At 43.3% G+C, this 25,182-nt stretch overlaps 2 protein-coding genes across 5 annotated transcripts in view; one reads left to right on the top strand and one right to left on the bottom strand.

Annotated features, from left to right (window-relative positions):
- The window catches only part of LOC131887334 (uncharacterized), a 29,902-nt gene extending 13,075 nt beyond the window's left edge, over positions 1–16,827 (top strand). The window contains exons 8-13 of the mRNA XM_059235917.1: positions 646–868; positions 6,106–6,301; positions 10,644–10,839; positions 11,884–12,244; positions 14,869–15,082; positions 15,650–16,827. Coding sequence (XP_059091900.1) covers positions 646–868; positions 6,106–6,301; positions 10,644–10,839; positions 11,884–12,244; positions 14,869–15,082; positions 15,650–16,427 — 1,968 coding nt within the window. The 3' untranslated portion in view covers positions 16,428–16,827. The remainder of the gene's footprint in view (positions 1–645; positions 869–6,105; positions 6,302–10,643; positions 10,840–11,883; positions 12,245–14,868; positions 15,083–15,649) is intronic.
- An 8-nt stretch (positions 16,828–16,835) lies between these two features.
- Positions 16,836–24,836, bottom strand: LOC131887335 (proline dehydrogenase 1, mitochondrial-like). Of its 4 annotated transcripts, none has more exons than XM_059235918.1 (13): positions 24,314–24,836; positions 23,291–23,475; positions 22,837–22,857; positions 22,257–22,465; positions 21,937–22,019; positions 21,664–21,875; positions 21,396–21,586; positions 20,891–21,065; positions 19,864–20,106; positions 18,838–19,040; positions 18,671–18,759; positions 17,953–18,025; positions 16,836–17,876 (listed from the first exon to the last, which is right to left on the bottom strand). In XM_059235918.1, exons 1-13 carry the CDS (start codon positions 24,597–24,599, stop codon positions 17,720–17,722), a joined length of 2,127 nt encoding a protein of 708 aa, XP_059091901.1. In that variant the 5' UTR covers positions 24,600–24,836; the 3' UTR covers positions 16,836–17,719. The 4 variants fall into 4 exon arrangements, with proteins under 4 accessions (XP_059091901.1, XP_059091902.1, XP_059091903.1 ...); XM_059235919.1 differs by having other exon boundaries at positions 23,291–23,466; positions 24,314–24,835; XM_059235920.1 differs by having other exon boundaries at positions 21,937–22,004; positions 24,314–24,834.
- Positions 24,837–25,182: the final 346 nt, after the last annotated feature.

Here is a 25,182-nt window from a genome sequence, read left to right as displayed (position 1 = left end):
CAACCCGTTGGAACACAAGCATTGAGCTTCACGGAGTTCTCTGTCGATATCCGTCTCCAAGAAATATTGTACCACAGAGACAGACAAAGGAAATGCGACGTTATTGCTTCTTGGCACTACTATTTTATGCCTTCTTTTTTTACCTCCATATAATGGGAAGCTCAGTGTCCCAAGAACACGACGCTCACGGCTGCGAGTTAAGTAGAATCTCGTGTTTGTCCTCACTGAATCTGGGGCATTCCCACACAAATGAGTCTGGGCTCTGTGTACACACCCACACCCACAAGCAAGGCACGCAACTCCGAGAGGAATAGAAACTGAGAATTAAAGGAAACTTTCCCCAAGATTGCTCTAAAGTTGGAAGATATTAATGGGTTTTTTACTTGGAAGATGTACGTTGCACGGCAACAGTCACCTCCCATCCGTCCTTCTCTAGGTCTCATTGGGATCTATCTGAAAAGACGAGCTCAGCGATTTGCTACACGGTCCTAATTAAGCTTGATTTACCACTAATTCCCCGCTTCCTCCCTCACATAATGCTTTAACATGCATCTAGAATAGTTGGTTGCTCGGGACTGCAATTCATACCCAAAGGCTTTCAAGGCTGAATTGAATCGTCCATTCTCTCCTTTGTACCTCTTCCAGACCTCTGCGTGCTTGGCTTCTGAAACAACGAACGAACGCAACACATCGACCTCAACGCCCACAGCCGAGGCCCAACGCCAGGTCTCGACCAGAACCCTGTCGGCCTTTGGATGTATCATGTCTGGCATCCTCGCTGTCGCTTTACAAGGCAAGATCGCCTTTGGCATCGGGATCGCCGCTTCCACCGTGGTCATTGGCGTTGTATTAGGCATCTTTTTCTGCGGTAAGACCAGATCTGCAGACTTAAGTCCTTGTCATTCTCAGGTGTTATTTTGTTCTGGCACAAATGGCTTGGCAATGGATCGTTAGATTGTGCGTTTGGCAAGCATTATGGGCATCTTGGGCCTTCGATGGCGGGAAAGGTCTCTTTTGGCTCGGGAATTATCTGGAGACCTTGGGTGAAAGTTGTTGCGAATTGGATGTGGGAATGTTAATGGGCCCCGGAACGGGGGGGGGACACTACACTGGCAGTGTTTCTCCCAGGGAGTGCGAAGTGTCGTTCGTATTTACATTGAGACAATCGTGGAACAAAGATGTGTGTGGTCCTTTCTTCGGAACCTTCTTGGGATTCGAATATTGGGACACATTTCGTGAGAGCCCCCCAAAACTATGGTAGTACATCCTCCAAAGCATTGGCAGAGAAAACCCACCATTCCACCATTGGCCGAGAGGGCCCCTCTTGCTTCCAACACTTGTGCACTCATCCAATGCATTTACCTCCACTGAATCTTGATGAAATATGAAAGTCCGCATTTTCCCATAATTGATAGCCTTTTATTGTATGTTGCTCTGGCAAAAGTTTGGCCCAACTTCTTCAAGAGAACAAGCAAGACAAGGAAGGCCCTTTGAATTGCCAACTTTTCAGGAAAACCGTGACCAGTTCAGTTGGGTTGTTATGCACTAGAACAACTAAAGTGGTCTCCTTGTATGCGGAATTGAAGGAACCCTTTTCAAGTCCCACTTCCCTTCGATATCCGAAAATGGACCACTGCTAGACAGCTTTCATTCTCCACTTGCTAAAATAGTCCTCTTTTCACTTTGGGACGTTTGTGGGTATATTTATGGGAAATGAATCTTCCTCTCTGTCATGTTCAAACACAATAGAAGTCAGACATTGGGCGAACAAATCAGAATGGAGGCCCATTATGTGAGATTTTCTTGACTTGTGAGACCTTGACGACAAAAAATGGACCATTCCCTATTCATCTCATCCTTGCTCAGCCGTGCGCACACAAGAACACGTCAACAAATGAACTTGAAGCTACATTTATTCCCTCCCCCCCCCCACTAGCGTAACAAGTCCCTCAACTGGATATTGTTCCCAGTAGGAACGCTAGTTTATTTTAGAGTGTAAAGACACTCCAATTTGCTTTTCTCCTTCAAGGAGCTTGAAATCGGCTCAAAATAGGGTGCGATTTCATCCGAGACCCAACAAAAACAGTTGACAATCAACTAATACATCCAAAAGTGCATTCTTGGTCGTGTCTTCGGGGGCCCTTCCATTATGCGCTTTTTTAGGCAACAGCTCCCCGAAGCAGTGATGTTGGTCCATTCAGGCATTCAAGGTCACTCGAACTAAGTTCTGTAACATCAAACAAGTAGTTGCTGACTGGTGTAACACATGGTCCATAAGCTATAAGCTTCGGAATGAGGAATTCCAAGGGTGGAGGCGATGAAACAAAGTTTGGTTCGCAAATTTTGCGAATTCTTGAGCCTCCCATTGGAAAGATGTAAGTCTGGAACAAAGCAAGCAAACACATCATAAATCAAACGAGAGCATTGCTACCGCCCCCAAATCAGACTTGGTTCAACACAGGAAAGAAAGGCACAAAACTTTATCGAGACTCATCCACGCTCAACTTTGTTCGTGGATTTGTCGTTTAAGGCAATCTATTCAGTCGATGCGAGCAAGCTTTTGGGTGGAAAGTCCATAAACTTTTGAAATCAACTTCTTTCGGAAGCCTTGACATTTGGTATTCAGCTTCGTGATGACGGATGGTCTCAAAATCCCCACCAAATGCATACGACACTCCTCAACATTCCATGCTTGGCAGCGTTCGAAAAGTGAATAAATACATTTTGAGTGAGTGCACATTCCTCACTAATGAATTCATTTTGTCTGCAAATATTCATGAACCGTCCAACTGAAGGCTGCGTTAAAAGACTGGCATGTTGGTTAGTTTTGCAGAAACCCATTTGTTATTTTGACCCATTGTTATTCGGCTCACAATTCATATATTTCTCAAAGGTTATTCCCCAGACAACTTTTAGTATGTTTGTTATTTTTTAGGGAAACCCCGTGGTACAAAGTAAAGCATATTGTCTTGTTCCCAAAGAAGGTGATATCACGAACGATGTTGGCTTGATCCGTAAATCATAAAATGATTTAGTTCCATTTTCTGATAAAATAAGCACTAGAGCTGATTGAGAATATGGTTTCATCTGTTTCCATTACAAGGTTTCGCAAGCTCTATACAATATGGGAACTGTAGTGCCATTGGAACACGATCTGACTCGAAAATCACTCCGCCTTTCCCGCATTTTTCCGCAGTAACCAATTTCTAACATACTTGGGAGTAGGTAAGGGTTAATTACTACTCTCAAGGGTCACTCTAAGGTTCGACCTTTAAGCTTGACTTAGGTATGCAAGTGAGCCAGTTCTCTCTTTTACGGCTCAAAAGAGTCACTGAGATAATCCAAAATACCAGAGTCATTTTCACATAACTCAAATCTTAACGAGTCATTTTCACCTGACTCCTAGTTGAAAGAGGCGTACACATGCCTTATGATGTTTCATTGCTGGTGTTATGTTATAGTAGTCGCTTAGTAATTCAATCTTTAAATTTTTCCCTAACTCATGGGATGTCCATGGTACATGCAGTTCTTTACTAATTTGGCAATTGATCTGAAATGTAACTGGATGAAATGTAAGAGGATTTTTTTCTCAACCTGTGAAAAAAGTGAAAATAAAGCAACACAGTAAAATAGCTCATCAAACAAACCGACTGCCACAAAAGGCACATTTCATTGGTTGGTGTTGTCCTTTCCCAAAAGACGCCTAAAGCTGAATGATATTGTCATCGTGAAACAAGATCATTTGACAAGTAATCTCTATTTCCTTTTGCATCATGGTATAATGTTCCAATACTTGTTCCCAATGCCCTCAATGTTTTGATACAGTTATGCAAACAAATACTCTTGTTAATAGAAATCCATATTGTTCTATTGCTATAGAAACCAACATATGTGGCAATCTGGTGCCACATAGACAAATAGAAAAGAGATTAGACTCATTTTCCAACCAATTGTGTTCATGTAACTTGAACAAACCCCCTACAGGTCTCCAAATGCTTTACCAACCAAAGCAGTGAATGTAGTACATGTCATTTGCACAACATACTTAGAGGCCGAAAACATATGATCAATTTCGCAATTTTGAAGGAGAAAATTCTATTATATTATATTTTAAGTTTAAGTAAGATTTTTTTCTTTCCTTTCTCATATATTTGATTTATTCTTCCTCAAACATTTTCTGGGCACTTTCGTCCAATCTTGAGATGAAAGATCTCCCGCTGAAAAAACTTCGATTACTGCTCCCAAATCTCAATCAAGAAGAAGCAACTCTAAAAAGAACTCATTATTCTAGACATGGCTCATTAAACAAAAAAATGTCGGAATATGGTCAATAAACAGAGGAGACATACTTGTCTGCTCCAAATCTTGATCATAAGCATTGACCATAGCTTTGACTTCTTAGCTTACGTAATGTTGCGTTTACATAAGACGAATATTTGACAAGCATTAGTAAGTCTGACGTATACCTTCATTAACCAACTTTGACCAAGTCCAGTATTCTGTGGCATTAGATTGTTCATATTTGGTCCTAGACTCTACTTGCATTACCTTTCTGATGGTTTATAAAAATGTCATCCGTTAATTTTTTTTCTTCTAGATTTTGAACCAGGCATACAATATAGGTTGAAATTCCACCTTTCGACATAACTTGAGCTCATCAGCTTATCTTCTTTCAAATCAACTTAAAAAGTGTAAATTTTAGATAGGCAAACTTGTTGCGTGTGGGGTCGTGACCATGATAATATATCAAAAGTCATGTTAGCAATGTGATCATATAAATGAAAAGGTCCGTGAACTCCAGACAATAGCGTCTAGACACTAACACATACGTAAATCATGTCGAAGGTAAATATGTATCCCAGTAAAAATAATAACAAGTGTCTCTGTTTCGATTACTGATCTGTTTGTGAACTGGGATACATCAACTGGGAATGTTTCGACAAAGCAAAGAAATACTTCAGGTGTGAAGTATGACCTTTGCGAACTACGACTTTATTTATCTTTTCACTTGTATCGTACAATACACCGAGACGTCTATTTCAAATATTTCATTACAAGTGTTGAACAAACCGATGTTGTTTCCATAATTTCAAATAGTCATATATTTAAGTTGAAAAATCCTTGACTCAGGGATAGAATTTAGGCAGGCTTTTTTATTGTAACGAAACCCCCATGATCTATTCTACAACAATCGCGCTACAATTGATATGGTGTTGCCATGGTCGAAGGCAACACAAGTAATAGCGTTGATATCCTGCGTTCTTTTATTAAAATTGAATATTTGTAAAAACGTTGCTCTTTTATCATACGGAAAACTCCGTGGATCATATTATCGTTCCTGAAAAAGAATCATCCTCCATTTCAAACAACATTGGTACAGATCTCACAACGACCTTTGAGGAATCATTCCTCGAATCTGATTCATATCGTCAAACTACAAGTAGATGCATCCAGTGATTATGTTTTCTCAGGAGCAACGATGCCCTGTTAGCCGTAGCCTTCCAATAGCCTTGTCTTTTCACGGTGATGAATGGCTTGTCTCGTGGACACCATCAAGCCGATGAAGGTTTCAAACCAAATGCTCAGACTGCTCGAGTGATCTAGTTACTGGCTTGCTCTTGAGTGATGGGCCCGCCCAACAACCAATGGAAGAAAGAAATGGTAGACAAGAAGACGGATGTGGGAACACAATTTCCAAAAAATGAACCTCTCCGTTTTCGGACTCCCAAGTTCGGCACGAAGGGAACGGGCACCCGTTTAGTTTTCAAAAGGGCGTGCGGCCTTCAATCTCATGTTCTGTACTTGCATGACTACAAGTGGCAGTTGGATCATAATTGCCTCCATGGAGCAATGGAACAACATTTTTTAAGTACTCCAAATACAATGGACAGTTGTTGGAGAGGCGAGCAAAAGTGGCCTAATCATTATTGCCTCATTCCCGCACGGAATCGTCCATTATCGTTTGCCCAGTCACCCTCATCATCATGATCATCGTCACGATAATGATGACGCCATGCCCAGTCCTGTAGGTCTTAGTGCATGCATCTGGTAGTGCTGCCATAGTAGTGCTCAGGGTTTATTTTTAACCCCTCGTTTCCCTTCCAGGTCTGTTTGTTCCTTATGTGAGCGCTCGTGGGGCCGTTGTGGGTTCGCTCTTGACGCTCCTTCTGGGTCATTGGCTCTCCGTGGGAGGGATCGTTCGGCAAGGCTCGCACAACGGGATGCTCAATCCCATGGAGAATGAAATGGGGTGCTTTGGGAATCTAACTCTCCAGCCTGACTTGGCTGGATATGACGAAAGGTGAGTCACTGCGAACGAGAGTAGAACCAACTTCAAGTCTCGAGGACCGACTTATTATTAGATCTAGGCCGCCACAGAGAGCTTGAAATAGCCGGATATGGAACATTCAGCATGCGTATTGGACCATGCTGGGAGGTTTTGATGGATCGTTCCGATTGGTGAGCCTTGGGAAGGGGTATCTTCACAATGCTTGTGGGAGATCGATTAGGTGATTCCAGTACCTGTTGTACTCTCTATCTTCAATGGTTTTCTTGGGCATGGTCCAGTCACGAGAACTTCCCTAGCCCCCGTTGGCTCATTATTCATGGGGGTCTTTATCTGGAAGATTACATGCTCATCCCCAATGTGGTTACACGCATATTCCAAGTGGGCTGAATTGTACATAGTGTACGCGTATGTACCGGGTAGGGGAGACGGGGAGCAACACGGGCGACTCTGTACGAGTCAAGGGATTCCAATGGTTCATCTTGGAACAATGAACCACAGAAAGAAACAAGCCAAGGAGCGTTAGACGAGAGTACAGAAAAGCGAGCATCTTTTCCTCCCCATTCTTAGAGCAACAGAGAAGACACGAGACCATTTGGAATTGGTCCATGGAGCTCCTGAGGGATTTCGTCTCTGCTCCTCCGTTGATGACGTGACAAACGAGATAACTGAGAGTGATCATTACAAGTATCGGACTTGAGCGACGGCCGCACTCTGTTTGAGGTCATAAAATGGGAGGATAAGACTTCTTGCATTGAAACGATGGCCCTCCTCCATTCAAATTCGCCAAAGCCTTTGGAAGAACGAGAGGCGAAAAAAGTTGGCTCGATGTTTGCAGACGATACTAAAAAACAAAACTTTAGATGCGAGATTTACGGAGAGCTGATGCATTTGCAATCCTCCGATTGCTAGGCTAGTGTTGAGACTCGGGATGCTCAACTGGGTTTTCCCAAGGGCTTCCCAGTCCAAAAGAGTTTGTAAAAAAGCCGCCTCCATGCCGATGCTGACATAGGGTATGAGATGCAAGAAATCCCCTCTCTACTGGTTAACAATGTACGCGTGTACCTTGGGTGAAAAAAGTTCTCTCTCATGGCATCATTCAAGCTCATGGCGGTGACATTGGCTGAGCCTTTGAGAAAACAGACATGGAACAAGTTCCTCAACTTGTTCCATTCACTCAAGCACCCCACCAACGCCAACTCTGCTCAAACTTATCTTAGTGTCAGTAATCAAGTGTTGAGTGCTTTGGTCGGGATTTGGAAGTGTTATACAAGTCGTCGATATCGACTGTGCGATCCCCTTCAAAGAGCACATTCGACCATCTTGCAGCATTATCATGAGAAGAATATCACACCAAACATTAGTAGGTAGTACTTAACACCTTATCACGTAAGGGCCATGCGGAGAGATACCACAAACAGAAAAAAGGTGCAATATTGTTGAAGAGCGTTGGAGAGGAACTTCCAGATTGGTTGGGATTCTTAGTGGATTCCTATCCACCGGGGAATAGCTCAATTGGTTGGCAGGCACTTCAAGAAGTACTCTAAAGGAGCTTGGTGAGCCAGTCACCTACTTCGCCACAACACGAAGAACAAAGGAAAGGATGAAAATAGGCCTTGTTCGTTTCAAATACTCTGCTGCGTCTAAGGCTGATTATCTTGCGACGTCTCTGAAGAGACTCATTTCTGACCGGTTCCGCACAGTGGTTAGAATACTGTGCTTAATAACCCAGAACGATTCTGAAAGGACCATTGCACAGTAGAAAGGACTCAAAAACTGAAGGAAAACTTTCTTTTGGCGCATTTTTTCGTCTCAGAACTGATTTTGTTGGAACCCTTTTCCATCCACGGAGTGAGATATTCGTGATTGAGAAAGCACAAAATTGTGTGCTCGATTTCGGAATGACCTCTGTGAGTGTTCGAAATGGAGATTACAATTAGGATAAGATAGATTTCTCCAGGATAAGCTATTCAATTGGTTTGTCCCAGATCGAGTCTCATTGAATGACAACATTTTCAGAATGGGAACCAGGACTGGTAAAAGTCGGATTTTTTTTTGAAAAAAGATGACTTGGAAGATAAGTTTTCCAAGTTCGAGGACTTCACACTGCTTACCAAACCATGCATAGTATGGGTAGCAACATATCAATTATATGTACGTACTTACTCAACCATAGTCTGTTCCATTGTGTCTTTGACCAAGTGAGGCTAGTCATGGATATCTAGACTTATATGGATGTCGTACGACTCAGAGCGCTTTGAGACCACCCACTCCACGGTTGGCTAATCAGTAGAATAAAAGATCTGTGGGAATCGAGCACAAGTCGATTTTTTGCACTCTTCAGCCAACCCATTGATCGCTTGGCTGACTTCCACATTCGAGGCATCCTGTTGCAATATTTTTTGCTCAAGTCCAAAGAATTGTTTCATAAAGATCTTTTTCATTTCAGTGTAAGGGATCAAATATTTGACTTGCCAAGCAAATCTACGCCAAAAATATTCGCATTTGATGCTTTTTAATTATTGAAACATCTGCTGGAGTTGACAAAAAGTCGGAAATATTTGACGCAACTAATCTCTTTCCGGCAATATCGCTTCAATATTTTTTTGTCTTTTTTGCCAGAGTGGTTAAATTGTTTCAAGTGACCTACATGGGCTACATTTAGCCCCAAAAATCCGCGAACGTATTCATAGCAATTGTTTTTTATTACTATTTTAATGATGAAAAGGTCTTTGGGTTGATTTTCGTCGTAGTACAGAAGAAAAAAATAAGGCACAAGACTATGTTTCCTCGTAAATCAACATACAAATTCCTCATTGCATTTTTTAGACCAGTAGTAGTAGTAGTAGTAGTTTGATACCATCCAGGATAAGGAGATGAAGCCACTTTTTCAACCTAACCTAACCTTCATTGATAAAACAAGGCGAGGTTGACTTCTTACTCCTTATCATTGGTGTATATTTGCCATCATATGTTTTCATTTTATTTCTATGGACTTTTTAACCATTCCTGGGAACCTAATGGCCGACTGTTGTCTTTACAATATGTATTGTTCTTATTTATCATATGGATTACGCACATGATCAAAAGGATTGAAATTGAGGCTCTTTACTATTTCACGAAGCTACTCATACTTAATCCACATAGGATTTATCAAAAGAAGCATGGTTATTTCGAGCCAAGAACAAACCGTGATGAAAAAGCCCATTGAAACAAACGTTCGCACAATCATGATGTGCATTTTGGACAAGTAAACCCGCGCAGAATACATCCCCAATTTAGTCTTCCAAGCCATATTCAGTGGTTGGTCTTTTCCCTGTTTGGTCTTGGTTCACGTTTTACAGAGTTGTGGTCCATTATCTGCATTGTTGCAGAGTTGTGTATTGGCACACTTTTCCCGATCTTAAGATGATGCAGAGAACTCAAGCTGGAACTGGAAGGCCTCAAAGTCCCATGACCAAATATGATTAGGGACTGAGTGGAATTCCTGACAGGAATATATCAGGCAAAGCGTGAGAGACAGAGCAGTGCTCTCTGAGACTTTGCAGAGAGCCATGTACAGTTGAAGTCTACCTACTATCTCCATACAATGGTGTTGGGAACAGAAAAGTTGGTTTTTCATCAACTGCAACTTGGCTACATGGCATCTGGATGGACGAATGACTCCAGAGGTCAAAAGAAAATGCAATCACATGTACGTATATGGATGGAGCTGGCGGGGAAGGAGGCAAGTAAATGTGATCAAGAAAACAGGTCTTGGTGTAACATACACACGAATGAAAAGTGACCTGACCAAGGGACCATTTCTTGCCTTAACTTTCATTCACCACTACACTTTCCAGTTTGTTCCTACTTTTTAGTTGTCTCAACTCCTATAAAGAGGGCATGTATTTTTTCTGCTTTTTCAATTTTTGGAGATGTTTCGTGAAGACTGTGGTCTCGATTTTTTGAAAGAGGGGTGTCATTTAAAACCTTGATTTAACGAAACTAAGACCCCTTTCAAATTTTGTCAAATGTAAACCGAGGTATGATGAAGCGTCAATTCGCTTTACCTTCAGGCCACTTGAAGGATGAGAATACTTTGGATGATTGAGTAGGCAGCATATGGCTATTCTATGATAAATCGAATCAGTTAACTGATGCTTTCGATAACTACCGGGTGCCGCTGATTAACAATATGTCTAGGATTGTAAGTGATAGGATAATCAAGGCGACATTCATTCTTTCGCTCACTTACTCACCAGGAATGCCCGATCCATTGGTTCTTCCACTCGAGTGCTGACAATCAGACTAATTGGAGCTTCTCCTGGTCAATATTGAAGAGGGTCTAATGAGAATAATGTGTTCCATGTTCCAGATTTGATAGTCCACACACTCCAATCCAGAGCGTGGGGAAAATTGTGGAGAAGAGTGCGCCCAGTTTTTTGATCCCACAAAGACCCAAGGATTCGAGTTCAATTGGAACAGGCTTGGGAGGCTTCAGTACAACCATCGGTGGACCTGGATCCAATGGAGAAGGAGGACCACGAAACATCGTTCCCTCAGTGGATCATGTACGTTCTTTAGAGGTCTCTAAAGGCGAATATTTGGGTGGCTTATCCGCTTGGTTATTTCTTGCCCATTGGGTTCCCTCCCCAAACCAATCGAAAGAAAGCAGCAACATCAATGGGAATACTCGAGTGTGCTTGCCTGATTGAATGAATCAAGATGCAAACGACGCAAATGAAATAGATTACCCCAGCCACCAAAATATTAGCTACTGAGGGGGAAAGGCATGATTTAAGGACATGGAATGGCCTTGGTCAACATAACGACCGCAGAGTTTTTAGTCGATCTGGGGAGGAATGGGAACGGACTGGGCGAACCTATAGACAAAAGACCAAAAAGGTAGTTACCCGAAAGCGACTTATTGGTTTCAGTTTGGCAATCAAGAACTGCCCAAGACCTTCGGCAAGATCTCGCGAGACATTGGGTCTTAAGCAAGGCTTTTGAAACGAGCAGTTCCTCAACGGCTGACATGAAAACTTTTCAGGACTTTGGGAGAGATATTGTAACATGAGTTGCTCTTTTATTTCGGATGAAGATCACGGCCGACCCTGGCTTCCGAGTTCTTTTTCAAAAAGGCCAAAGAAAAGTCCGAGTTATGAGCCAGTCACTGGGATCAACGGGCCTCAAAAAGAGGCATATTTGCGCATAGGAACTACATGCAGTACTTTTTGCTCTCCAATCACGTTTTAACGCTTTGAGTGGAAATGAAAAGACTTTTCCGTTCGTTTCAAAAAGTGCTCCCACACCCAAGAGCTTTTCACCGTTTCCGGTATTGTGCAAACTCCTCATATGCAATTGTGAACCCGAGGAACCCGTGTTGCTGAAATATTCCCTTCGCTTTAGAAACGTATCTTGAGCGCAAAGCCCATTTTTTAGAGCCCATAAATCTAGCAAAGGAAACATGGTCCGGGGCAAGTTTTGCGTCAAAAGCGAGCTGCAAGTTTTTTTTTTTTTTGATCTTGTGGGGAAAACGAAAGGAATAAAGATTGCAAATCGGATAAATCAGATTATCTCAAGGCCAAAGCCTTTTATCCCCTTCTCCTCTTTAGAGTCTGCCTCGATCACCGATTTCGAATGGTGGGCCCGTTTTGGCATCCTACGTTCCAGCCCCACCCTTGGCCCGCCCAGTATCACTGGCCTCGACGGGAAGTGCACCCAACTCTCCTCATCAGCCCTCGTCATCCTATGGAACTGGAACTAACATCGCAACCGGAATTGGAACCGGAACGGGCCGGATCATGCCGCCCAATGTGGCCACTAATTCCGGAGGATCCGGGGCGGTGGGGAACAAGCCCCCGTTAGTTCTGGCCAAACCCGAGCTGGATGGAAATAATGGCTACCGCTTCAAGGGTCATGGACGGCAAAGAGCCTCGTTCCATGGTCTTTTTCAAATTTCGTATCATTACTATGGTAAGCAGAAAATGAAACGACCCATCCCAGGGTCTACATACACTCGACAGTATGAAGTAGCTCCCAGAATCTTGAGACAATGGCAAATTTGGGAACAGGATATGGGGCTTTAGGTAAAGCCGCAGTCTATGAGTGCACAGTACGTTCGTTCGGATATAGCTATTCCTTCTTTGTCTGCCTAAAGTGGAGCAACACAGCCAGCCAGCCAGACAGACAACGCTCTTGGTTTCTAACCCCAAAAGCCCAGAATTATTCATGAAAAGGATGTCCTTTGTTTATCCTACAGTCTATATAGATATGACGTGCTAGTTGTGGAGTGGTTTTTCATTTGATTTCGATTCGTGGAGGGCCCGAAAAAGCATGACCATTTATCCTCAAGGGAGACGGGGAGGAACTTTGCCACGAGTGTCTACTGACCCCGTCCCTTGTGTCAAAGGTCATTGCGGCAAAAACTCAAGACCATGTCCATTATTCTGAAGTAATCCTGGGTTTTGGGCCTATATACTTTCTTAGAGATATATGGTACAAACGACAAAATCATGCCTCTCTTTAAGGGCGTTGACCCAAAGGCTTTTGCAAGAGTACATCCCTTCTTGATTAGCGGACGTAGGATAACTCAAATATGATTAAGGATTGCTCAGGCATATCTATGCTCTCTTTGGAACACGACCTCTTGGCTGAAAGTGCCACCAAAATGATACGTGCCAACATTTTTAGACTAAGGTCATTTTTGAAGCCAAAACCACGATGACTTCAAGGAGACACGGGCCAAGTTTGGAATGGATTCCGTGACTAATGCCACCTACAAGTAATAAAAAGCTTCAAAGCCAAAAGGAAATGGGAAAAAGAATAACTTTATGGACACCTTACAAAAAAAATCAAGATTATACACGTATTCGAAAATCAGGACTCAGCCACTATGAAATGAAAGTGAGATATCCTACACATTTTGAGTTTTACATAACGTCCCCATGCATATTTCTTTTTTATTCAATGATCTAAACTTAATCAAACGTAAATATGCTAATTGTTAAACTTTAAGGTCTTCTCCTGGTAATTGGTTCCCGCCATTCACAATGTTCTTCCTTACTTGCTGAATAGACACGAAAACATGTTCAATATATGCAATTCGAAATAAAATATGTATATATGATTTATGTGATTTTTAACAGTGTTCCAGCTCAAAATTGACAAAGGGATTTTGCGAATATCTTCCCCGTGTTTCGAAGCTATCAATGACACCTGCTCCATTGAATTTTGATGAAATATCGGTTTTCGTATAAGAGTACTATTAGACAAGAACCAGATTTGATTGCACATATTCACACTTTCCATCCAGTGTTGTGAAATGCTGCTCTAAAAGAGATAAGACCTAAAGTTAATCCATGATAAGGAAGACTTACATTTCGCGGGGAGGAGGTTTGATATCAATTACGGAATTGGAAAGACTCACGTGTCTTAAAGTTTTACCGACAAGCTTGCTCAACGAAGATAGAGACACGTATTATGATAGATCGGTGCTCGTTGGTCTTTTCTCTATCGATCAAGGCATTGCACTTATATTTGAAAAGTTTTTAAATGTCGGACATTGGGGACAACATAAATGCAGGGCTTGCTTGTTTCCTGCAAGCCAGGCTACGTGCCTTCTTTTGCTTTCAATGATTGAAGAGGAACATATAATACGGAATTTGCCAGATAACATCAAGGTTGCAGCCATTCCCAAAAAGGGCTTTTCTTGCGATCTTACGACCCTAAGAATGAGCAAAGCTAACCTAAAAGCATTTCCAAAAGGACAGTTAACCACGTGAAGGTCAAGGCTCATGAATCTTTCATGGATTGGCTTCGAAAGGCGTATACGCATGTATGAGCCGCTGATCGTGACACAACGATCCCAGTTCAAATTCAATGGCCAAGGTTCTGATCATTCCTCACCTTGTTTTCTCTAAAAGACTGCAGGATCCTCGCAAAAGGCGAACGATATTTGGGCTCTGAATTGTAAATCACTGAGCTGTCAATTCATGAAAGAAAGCCTCTTGAGTTTTCTCAAGAAATATATGTGCGTAAAAGGAGGTCCCAAATGTGACCTCTGCCTTGAGCCGGATTTCAAAATGGGCAATGAAGGCCACAGGAGTAGCAAGAGCAGCAGGGCCCACGAATGGTTGCCCATTTCAAAGCGAAATTGAATGACAGTTGAAATCAGGGGGGAGCGGAAAGAAAGCAAAGGCCTTTCGTCTCGCTCTCTCTCTCTCGCTCCCCACTTTTCACCTTTTCGATCAAGGCAATGAACCATTTCCTTTGCTTTTCTCCTTTGATGTTCCTCTTCCCCGTCTATACTTCTATCACATTGCTTGCCATTTGGGAACTGTCTACGCTAGCAGTCTAATCCTTGAAGGTTGTTCGGCCTTGTGGCTTTCGTACTGGAGGAAGAATACCGTCTTCAAGTTAGGTAATTTGGGATCTGCACTCTATTCGGGCTCTGGGGATTTTAGGGCATTTGGGTTTGTTGACTTTAGCATCTACCCCAAGCCAACTCTCTTTTAAACGAAAAATCCACGGTTTCCTTATTTTGGGCCAATTGGTTCCTCGCAGATCTTTTGGATATTTCATTGTTCTCTCGATTTCAGGAATCATATCGTTTGCATCGATGGTGGTGCTCAGTGTGATCTTTTCCATTCGCTTGTGTCCACAATCCCGATGCCAAAGCTGGGAGGAAGGCCACGAACCTTTTGGTCCCACTTGGATCACAATGGATCCCCGCTTGATCCATCCCATTGCTCGAATGCTTTGCTGCAAATGTTGTCGTCAGAGAGTCGCGAAACCTGAGCCAGCCTCACTCCAGTAAGTGGTTCTCGAATTTCTTTCGTGGGTAGAATAGAATTTGAATGACCTTCATTTCGGGCTGGGCTCAGGATTTTCTCGATCTTTTGACGTGCCTTTAAGAGTCTCGGCATTGTTTCTGAGGAGATCAGGAGCCAACTCTCAGAAAGCAAGTGGATCTCGAGGGGCTCAAGGCCGCTCAAATTTTGGACCAGTTCAAAGAAATCTACTGATTCTAGCGGACCCTTTCGAAGTTTGACAACTAATGAGTGTGTTTCTAAATTGAACTCGTTCCCCACTAAATGCATCCTCGAAAAATTCCACGGAAGAACGAGAGGAAATGTCTTTTAAGGAGCTAGATCCTTTTCGCGACCATGCTCCTCTTCAAAGACAAAACAGGAGCATACTTCAATAGGATTGAATGGGGAATCTAATCGAATGAGAGGATATCCTGAGCAGACGAAAACCTTGAGAACTTCAAAGGGATATTGATTTTCCTTGGCCTGACGCTAATAGACCAAATTCGATTCTTCGTCTTCAATGGATCTCATCGCTTAGCTAATTCAGTTTTCAATCAACCATTTCTAGGTTCAACATGGAGAAACGCCGAAGTCAGATGTTGGCTGCCGGAGGTCTCGAGAACTTCAACGGTCACCACCTCCGGCATGGAAGCCAACAAAGCCAGCATCGACGAATCTCCAATGAGACTGGCTGTAGTCAGAACAGTAATCAGGAACGAAATGACCTGAGTCGGCGTTGTAGTCGACACAGTCACATGTCCAAGCGGTCATCATTGGCCAGTCACGGCCCAACCACCACCACCACCCAAGCCGATGTGCTCGTCACAGTCAATCCATCCCAATCGCCCATCGCCATGCACTCGGATATCGAGCGACGGCTCTCCCAGCTATCGGATACTGCCGTGGCCGAGGTCGTGGCGGTGGCCATGGACGAGGTCTCTCGGCGAAACTCCAATTCCTCCTCCTACCATCGTCGTCTTTCACCTCAAGTAAGCTTGAACGTTGTTCCACCTTCGACCGGCCATTCCCCTGTCACCAGCATGCCAAGTGGAGGAGGTTCCCTCTTGGTCCCACCCACGGCTGAAATGTTGGCCCAAAGGCGTTTCAGCGAAGTGTCGGCGGCTATTGAGCGTCACAACTCTCGACGACAAGCCAAACGCTCGCAGAGTGTCATGTATCGACAAAAAAGGCGTGCCTCAAGGCGCGACAGTGACATCCACCGAAGTGTGTCTCCGCCAGATTTTTCCGATTATCGGCGGAAGCACTTACAAGGCGTTCACTCAACCCCTGCAGTTGGATCAGGCAGTATTCCAATACCAACAATATCAACGTCGGACCAAGTTTAACCTATGGATGCAACTAGATTGGTCTCTTGATTCCTCGATCATGAGCACGAAACAAATCATTTTAAGTATGGTGCATATTGTATTACAAATTATTTGTATTAGTATTTCAGTGCTAGGCTTATATCATTATTGCTCCGACTTCTACGTACTACACATGTTCTATGTCAGCTCAATGTTCATAACCGACGATGTAGAGAACAGTGCCAAATCTGGCATAAAAAGATACAAGATACAATTTCGTATGCGAATATTTTATGAATTGAATAGGTTGATGGTGTACTTTACTTCCACAGAAATCACAAAAACCACAATATGTGTCGATGTTGTTTTGAATGTCCTGTCTTGAATTATTTCTCTACATATACCAGCCAAGAAGCATGAAATATAAATTTGAAGTGGACGACCAAGTGTTTTCTATTTTTTTATTCTTGTCTCGAATTTTATGTTCTTCTTAATTGTTACAATGATCCGTAATAGGCGTTACATTGCTTTGCCCTAAGTGTTTTATGGTAAGCATTGAATTGGTTATACTTCATGGAACTGGAATTCAAAATTGAATAAGGGACAAAATAGGAATGGGGCTCTCAAGAAGCTTCAAGGCTTCAAAAATACTTCTTCAAAACTGAACAATGTTAAGTTCTATTCGTGAGAGGGCAGCTATATCGTAAATATAGTATGTGGTAGCAGTAGTAGTAGTAGTAGTAGTAGTAGTAGTAGTAGTAGTAGTAGTAGTAGTAGTAGTAGTAGTAGTAGTATCTCTAGAGTGCTGTAGAACTTGAGAGGAAACGAGAAGAGAAAGAGAGAAGGATTGAGAGAGGGATAGAAGCACATTGGGATCCAACTTTTGAAAGCTTTCTTGTTGTTACTTTTCGCGTTCTCAATGGACAAACACACACCTTTGGGATTGCTTGAATAATAGTTTGGGAGGGAATCGGATTGCCGGAGTACGTTCCTGGTAATATCGGGTCAGATCCGTGAAAGTCGTAAGAGTTTTGTTTTCATTGAGAAAGAGAGGGACAACTTGAATCCCAATCACAGATCAAGTGTAACAAACAGCAATCGGGGATATCGATATGGAAAACTTCCAATATGGATCGATTGATTGCTTCAATAGGCTTTCTTTCTTGCTTCTTGCACACAACCAAGAATGGCGGAATCAACGATCTTAAAGTTAATCTTGTAGACGGGCGAATGTTTGTAGGTAGGTGTAGTAATATAAAGGGCTGCTAGTCAGAATGAAATCACCATGCCTTCAAATGCATTTACGGATGAAGCTTGGGGAGGGCCACTCTTTATTTGACCTTCACGTCCTCGAATCCAACAGGCACATAATCACCTTGGGGCTTGCCTAACAACTGAAGTCGCATTGTCCTTCGCAGCAACTCCTTCATCATGAGCTTCTTCTCCACTTTCAATTTGCTCAACATGCCCTGGTTCTCTTGGGCTCGCCTACAATAGGAAAATGCACAAGAAAAGCTATGAAATAAGCACTATAAAATAAACCATTGTTGATCACTATCTTTACCTTGACAGATAAGGCAGAACCTCATTTACGGGACCGTATGGGACGTATTTGTAGACAGAGTATCCGGCTTGACCTGAAATTGAGTCAAAATTAGAAGACTGCTTAGTGGCAATGTCACAAAAAACAACGTAAAATGTCGAGTCATGTATTGGTTCCTTTGTTTGAACTAATTCTCCACTCATGAGTAAAGTTTAACTTCTGTATCCCATTAAAAAAGAACCCGACTAATAATACCCAAGGGTGCACGTTGAAGTGCAAATTGAGGGTTTTTTTTTTCATTATCATAATGACGATTGAAAAAGTTTTGATCTAAGCGCATTCTCCCTCATGGTCCTCATAATGAGGAATTAATTCTTATGGCCGAAATGGTTGGTAAATGTGAGAGAGAGTGTTTGGAAAAATAATTGGAACACTTCTTCGCTGTTTTCCATTAAGTGTTTTGCTTGTACTGTTGTTTCCTTGAGTATTGTTATATGAACCCCTCGAGAGTTTTAGCGAACACTTGCTTCATCAAAATCTGTGGCTGGGCCATGTGTTTGACGTGGGATAGTAGAAGTAGTACATGCACAATACTGCATTAAAACGAGATTTTCAAAAACCTGAATCATTCCCATGAAGCTGGGATCATTCTCCTTGACACCAAAAATCAGTATCTGGAGTTGCGGTTTCCATGGACTTAAATAAAGATCCCTTTCCAATCAGAAATTCTAGAACCTACCCAATGGAAACGAAATATTGTCACACATTCCCAAGAGCTGACCGAAGCAAATCAAGCGATCCTCAGGCTTAATACCGAGCTCCTCCATTCTGCAAGCATCCAATAGATATTCCAAAAATTAGCTGAAGAGAACATTTCAATTGTGGAATTTGAACGCCCACAATCACCTTTGGATGGCATATCGAATGGTGTCTCCATTGTGACTGGCCACCATGATTCCAATCCTCTGCTCACTGCCATCCCCGAGTTGTTTCAATTCTGACATTCTCCGCATGCATTCGTTCAGGCATCGATGGTACATATCGGAGGTGGCTTCGTACGTGGGGTTGATAGGATCCTCGTAGCCAAGTTGTTTGGCTCGACCTCGCTCCTACAAGAGTTATCACAACATTTGTCATTGGACTCATTTCACTAGGATACAAACAAATGCAATTGACCTTCAAAGCAAGAGTTTATTTTAGTCCCGAGCTTGCTCCACCATTAATGAATTGCGAAACGAAAAGCGAGAGTTTCACAATGTCTCTCTAACCAGGGCAAAAGCAAGTTTTGGCTGGATACGAAGAGCTTAAGTAATCTGGACTTTTGTGTCATTGAGGTCATGCTCTAGCAAGACAAAAGCAACCCGGACGAGCTAAGTGGGCCTAGGCCTTTAGTGGAGTGACTTTCCTGGCCCTACTTTCCTCATTGCATGACGGGAAAAGGCCACAAGGCTGGAGAAATCGAACTCATGCTTGTAAATGCACAAAAAGCGTTCTACGTATTATGATTTGTTTCATCGAAAACTTGGACGTCTTTCCCAACCTTACGAACGAATGATCAATATTATCGATTTGTACTCCCAAAAAGTAAAGTTCAACCAAGTCCAGATTTAATCGTCATAGCATGCGCTCGGTTTCTCTTGTCTAATCCTTCTCGCGTTCGCTCTTACTATATGATCTGACTGATTTTCAAGTTAAGTACAACTGATCTTAATTGCCTAGATCCGACCTGACTCTGATTTGAGCCGATTTTGAGCTGCGTTCAAATGTCAAAATGTCAGTTCTTTTTCAATTCACGGTCCCATGAAGTCCATGAAGTAAAGAAGTCTGTCAAGAGTACATGAAACTCTACATCTGGTTCGTGGAACAAGGAAAATTGGAAACAAGGCGTTCATCCTCTGCCCTTCTTCATCATATGTTAATATTCATGCCTACCTGTTCCATGTAGGCTCCACGGACCAACTTGGCTCCAAAATAAAAGTTCTGTCGTTGGGCTTGCTCAAGATCCAACACCAAGGAATGATAAGCAATCTTCAGATAGCATTGGTAGGTATTGAATACAATGGCTTTCTCGGTGTTGAATTTCTTCTGCATTTCCATTGTGAGCCTGTGAATTGCCGGTTGAAAGTAGGTCTGTTCCGCGTCCACCATCACGCGGACGTCCAAATCTTTTGCAGCCTGGAACAGAGTACAAAGGCTTTTCAATAATTCATGTGTGTGGTCATCATAGATATCCACGTTTATACGGTAGTGGTGGCTGGCGATGTGCGTTGAAGCTTTGTCAGGAGAGATCCGACTTGAATTATTCAAACATCCACAACGGATGATTGAAGGTCGCCGTCTTACTAGGAGCATAATTATCAGCACTGAGCTTGCCTTGCTCTTTAAGTTGGAACTAGTTCTGTCCAGTTAGGAAAGCTGGTCCAAACTAGATCAGTCCAGTTTGCTCGCCTTCAAGTGTTCTGCGCCAAGTTCGTCAAAAGAATGAAACAGGAAAGTGATCCAAACAGGCGCTTGATGTTTAACTACAAAGTAATTGAGCTTGTTGATGTTAATGAACAATAAACAGGGGAACATAATCATACTCGTACTGAAGGTCAATTCGACCAAAATTTCCTTCCAGGTTCAAGCAAAGTTGGGTTCAATGGCTAATCATCCCTTTAAACAGAAAATAATGGAGACATTTACTAGATTTCTTTTCCATGGCGAAGAATTCGGCGTCTCAAGCGGTTGATAAGATAAATAGAAGGGGGCATTGCTCCTACTCGTAATCTGGCCTACATTTTTGTTTGCTCTCTTTCGTACTTCGATACAAGGCAAAAAAAAAAAAAAATCAAACCGCTGACATGGTGACTTGAGGGGCGAACAATTTGGACGGCTACAAATTACTGGCGACGTAAGCAAGTCTCCAACGCGTCTCGGTATGATCTGAAGTGAATTGTTTCTGCCAAGAAAAGCCTACCTGGAACACTGTTTGGATTCTGTTGAGCATGTTCCTGAACTGTTCCTCCTCTTCATCCGTGAGAGCATCCATAAGACTGACCATGTGTCCGGTCTTGAGGTTGGGGACTCGGAAAACGTCCTTGAGAAGAAGCTGAGAGTCGATCAACCCGGACCAGGAGAACATGTGGATTAATCTAGAGGTTCCAGAGAACAGGGAAGAAAAAAGTAGGGGTATGAGTTAGGGTTTGGATTCACTGCCTCCGGAATCCGACAGAGAGCAGGCTAGGCAAGTGTTTGGTTGCTCATTGGGCAGGGTCAGGGTGGAGAGGGGAGGGGTGAGGGCGTAGGAATGGAAAATGTTCAGCCTGAAATCAGAAGCCGCTTAGTTGTCTGCCCTGCGCTCGGAACGAGCGACTTGTGATATTGAATTAATGTTCCAAGAAAGGTAACTTGAGTCATTCAATCAAACGAGAGTGTGAAGATAGAACGGCTGTAGCAACTTGTTCGGACACGCCAGAACTTACCCTTTCTTATCGAAGGTCATGTTGCCCAGCCAGTCTTGGACTTCCGGCTCATACTTGTCGTAATTGACTTTCTGCTTGAACCGCTGTTCAAAGGCCTCTTTGCTGACTTTTCCTTCAATCACAAAACCATCATGGCCGCTGACATTTTGATAGAATCGGCGGGCTCGTACGATCACCTCGGACAATTGGAGCTGAAAGCACGAAGGACCAAACAAGTTCGCATTGGAAGCGTCTAAATACAGATATTTCATTGTCTGAGATTGTTTACCAAGAGGCTGGGCCGACCCAAGGCCGTGACCTTGATGGCTGAGAATCCGGTTCCGTGGGTGGAATCGGCAACAGCTTCAATGCAACGCAGGAATGTCTCCATGTTTTTCTCGCAAGAGGCCTCGCCTTCATAGAAATAGGTCCGAGCGCCACTGACCTTGTACTTGCGGTTGCTCACCGCACTGCGATGCGGTTTGTACCGCTTGATTTGATCTGAAATGAAAATGCGTTTACGTATATCGACTGCATTAGCATAAATTTCAGGTCTGGTCACCTTCATAAGTTCCCTTGTTCTCCAGGTCCTTGAAGTCTTCCAAGGTCTCCTTCTCTGGAACAGCTCCTCTGAAAATGAGATCACTGATTTGTGAGACTTGGGGGTAATCACGATACTTTGGACGTGGTTTGAGTGTGTGCGTGTTCCCATAAGTGTGGATCCAAATACTCAAATGTGGCATTACTTTCAAATTAAAGAAAATCCAACACGTGGAGTAATCAAGGAACAGTCAAAGGTGATTAAAGATCAAAAAGCCTTTGCACAAATCAGTATGCGAAGCTTTCGAAATAACGCGAGTGCAAAGCGACAACACCACTTACTTCAACTCCTTCTCTTGAGCCTTCTCATCCGAAATATCTTCTTCGACGGAGTAATCCAAGATGGACTTGACTCCATAACTGTGCATGTGACGAATGACCGGCTTGATTCGTTCCTGGTCCTCTCCAGCCACAAATTGGCCGTAGAAGGTACCTTTCATCAATTGGCCGAAGAGCTTCTTCCCCATGATGGTTTGGCCGATTTTCATGAGCTAGAACGAGGTGAGACATGTTAGACTGGGGTGAAGCATAGATAGTTTAGTAATGTTTTAAGATGTTGATCACACTTGGAAGTGGGGAGAGTGCATTGGGTTACAATCTAATTCATTCATCCAAAACATACTGTGCAGTGAGACGGAGAGCATCGTTAAACGGATGGCAAAGCAATATCGGCATTCTGTGGCTGCTCTGAATATTATATTCATTGCCATGGAGTTTACCAAATAAAAACACGAAGAGCAATATAAATACATGTATATTGTATCAAATATGCTTTTTTAAAGATATTTGTAGTATTTTCCGTGGATATATGAATATAACAGTCGGTGTGAGTTGTACACAATACTGTATTCATTTCCATTACCTCTAATGGGCCTATTCCCGTCTGTTAACAGCAAAAGAGAGCAAACGAGAAGAAGATAATAAGAAAACTTAAGACCCATCGCATTCGATTGTCCATATCGTAATGTCAAAGGCTTTCAATGCTTTGGATTTCCATGAGGACTTCGATCGACCTCAACGGAAGTCTAGACCGAGGCTATTACTCGTTCAATCGATGGAAAATCACGTGCTTAAGACAAGGCCACAGACATAGACGGAGCTGCATTGCTGCATACTACATACGCTGAGGTCTGTCTCCTTTTGTCAAGGCAGCTTTGTGGTCACCACTTTTTTTCATTCTCTCCTTAGAGACATCTGTTGTCGTTATGGCCTAGCAAGGTCGTGCCAAACTTTTGAGGTGCTTCTATCCTACTCCATCCAGCTGTCGCTTGCAATTTGCATAAGACAGAAGAGGCCTGGAAGGCCCGTTTGCTTACCTTGGCATTGTGCTCCACCAATGGTCGAACCGAGCAAAGGTTGAAGACAACCAAAGCTCTGATAATGTCCCATGTTGATTTGCTCTTGAAGGCTGCCCGATGGTCGGCGAAACTGAGATCCAAAATGTCCACCTTCTTTTTGTAGCCTTTAGCCGTCACAACGTAACCGTCAACAGCTGTGAACACTTGAAAGTTTATGACCAGGTCAATAATCAATTCATTCTTTGTGGCATGGTACATGGCATTGTCGAGACATTTTCTCTCGTTCTTCACTGTTTGTTTTTGGTGCTCAAAGGAATTGGTTTTCTTGACTTCAGGGACCATGCAGTACTATACGTGCCAGTAGCTTGAAAGTACAAAGCTCTTTTAGACAACAAGACATTACTGCCTTGTTCTTCCCAGAAAATGTTCGACATAGCGGTAGCGTTTCTTTGTACACCAATATCCCTCGGTCAATCTTCCAGCGAAATTCTCATTCTCAAGGACAAGGCATAGCATTTAATTGCAAGAATCTGCTCCGTAATTCAGATCAAGGTTACCTTCTCAATCACTCCAGAAAGACGCAATACGTTCAAGCAGCGGCCCACTGGCCGCAACAATTTAGAACAACGATCTGATTTGAAGAGCAACTTTCGTCACGACAACAAAAGTCCAGACCAAATGTTAGGATTGTCTCATGATACGATAACTCGGTGATGCTTGATCGAGGCTGCTGCAAGGTCACCTTGTTTAGTGGGTTGTAGCGAGAAAAGAACAGTCTAAATGAATGAAGACCAAGCGAAGCAACAGAACGAACGGAGGAGAGCGAGCGAGGTGTACTTTGACTTTGTTCCGGCTCCTGTGGAAAGCCGGCAAAGTTCGGCAAAGTTCCGCGTGCTTGGGAGATGGATAACAAATCGAGTTTCATGAACGACCAACTTAAGTAAAACACGAACATGCCACAAAGAAATCATTAAATAAAATGAAGTGCAATCGAAAGCAAAATCAATTAATCCATCCACTCCTCGAGGAACTCGATCTCACCTTCTTCCGTGTTGTAGGGGGTGATGGCATGGGTGGATTTCGTCCGCTGTTGTTGGTCCAGATCAGAGGAGCCCAGTGGTGGAGGCGGGGCGGAGGAGACGGAGGTGGAGGTGGCCAAATTGGTGGAAGGCACTGACCATGTTGCTGCGCCGTGGGGTGTGGCCAAAAGCGGTCGGAAATGAGACGAGAGACAGGGGCTGTTGGCCGTGGACGACGGGGGTCCACGGAGGAGGGACAAGGACTTGGAAGATCTCTGCGAGGAAAACGCGATACGTTGGGTGGCCATAGAACAGTTTAGGGTCTCCTTTCCAACGAGAAATCTCCGTAGGTATCGGATGCTGCGAACTGCAATTCTGAACAATTGGTGCGGAGGATCCACCAAAAAATGGAGGAACACAGAGTGGAAGAAAACTCTCGAATGTGCGAGTGTATGTCACAAGATTGCTCTCAGCCTTCAAACTGAACGGTCTCTTTTCACCAGTCTTATCGCAGACTCCGGCCACTACTGCGACTACTACATAAGACAGTGGCATGCCAGTCCACACCAGCATTCACTCCTTCATAAACCGCGTGCCTGATAGCTTACACTCCATCCACATGTTCGGGAACAACCAGGAAAGCATGGCTCGAGCGCAAAAGTTCCGTGCCCTCCCCAGAGAACGAACTCGCCTGATCGATGAGGATCATGCCCCGGAACGGCCAGAATCGCCGGGAACTTCCCTCTGCAGAACCTGGATGAACTGTAGATGTAGTAAGTAGACTGACTACACACCACAATGGAATGGCCACTGGATCCTAAAAGCAAAAGCTCGATCCCCACCAACGAGAGAGCAGAGGGGACCGAGGGACCGACGACCTAACACTCGCCC

Source organism: Tigriopus californicus, chromosome 9, assembly GCF_007210705.1.
Source record: "Tigriopus californicus strain San Diego chromosome 9, Tcal_SD_v2.1, whole genome shotgun sequence".
NCBI lineage: Eukaryota > Metazoa > Arthropoda > Copepoda > Harpacticoida > Harpacticidae > Tigriopus > Tigriopus californicus.
Note: the sequence above shows the minus strand (reverse complement) of the source record. Positions and strands in the feature narration are given on the sequence as shown.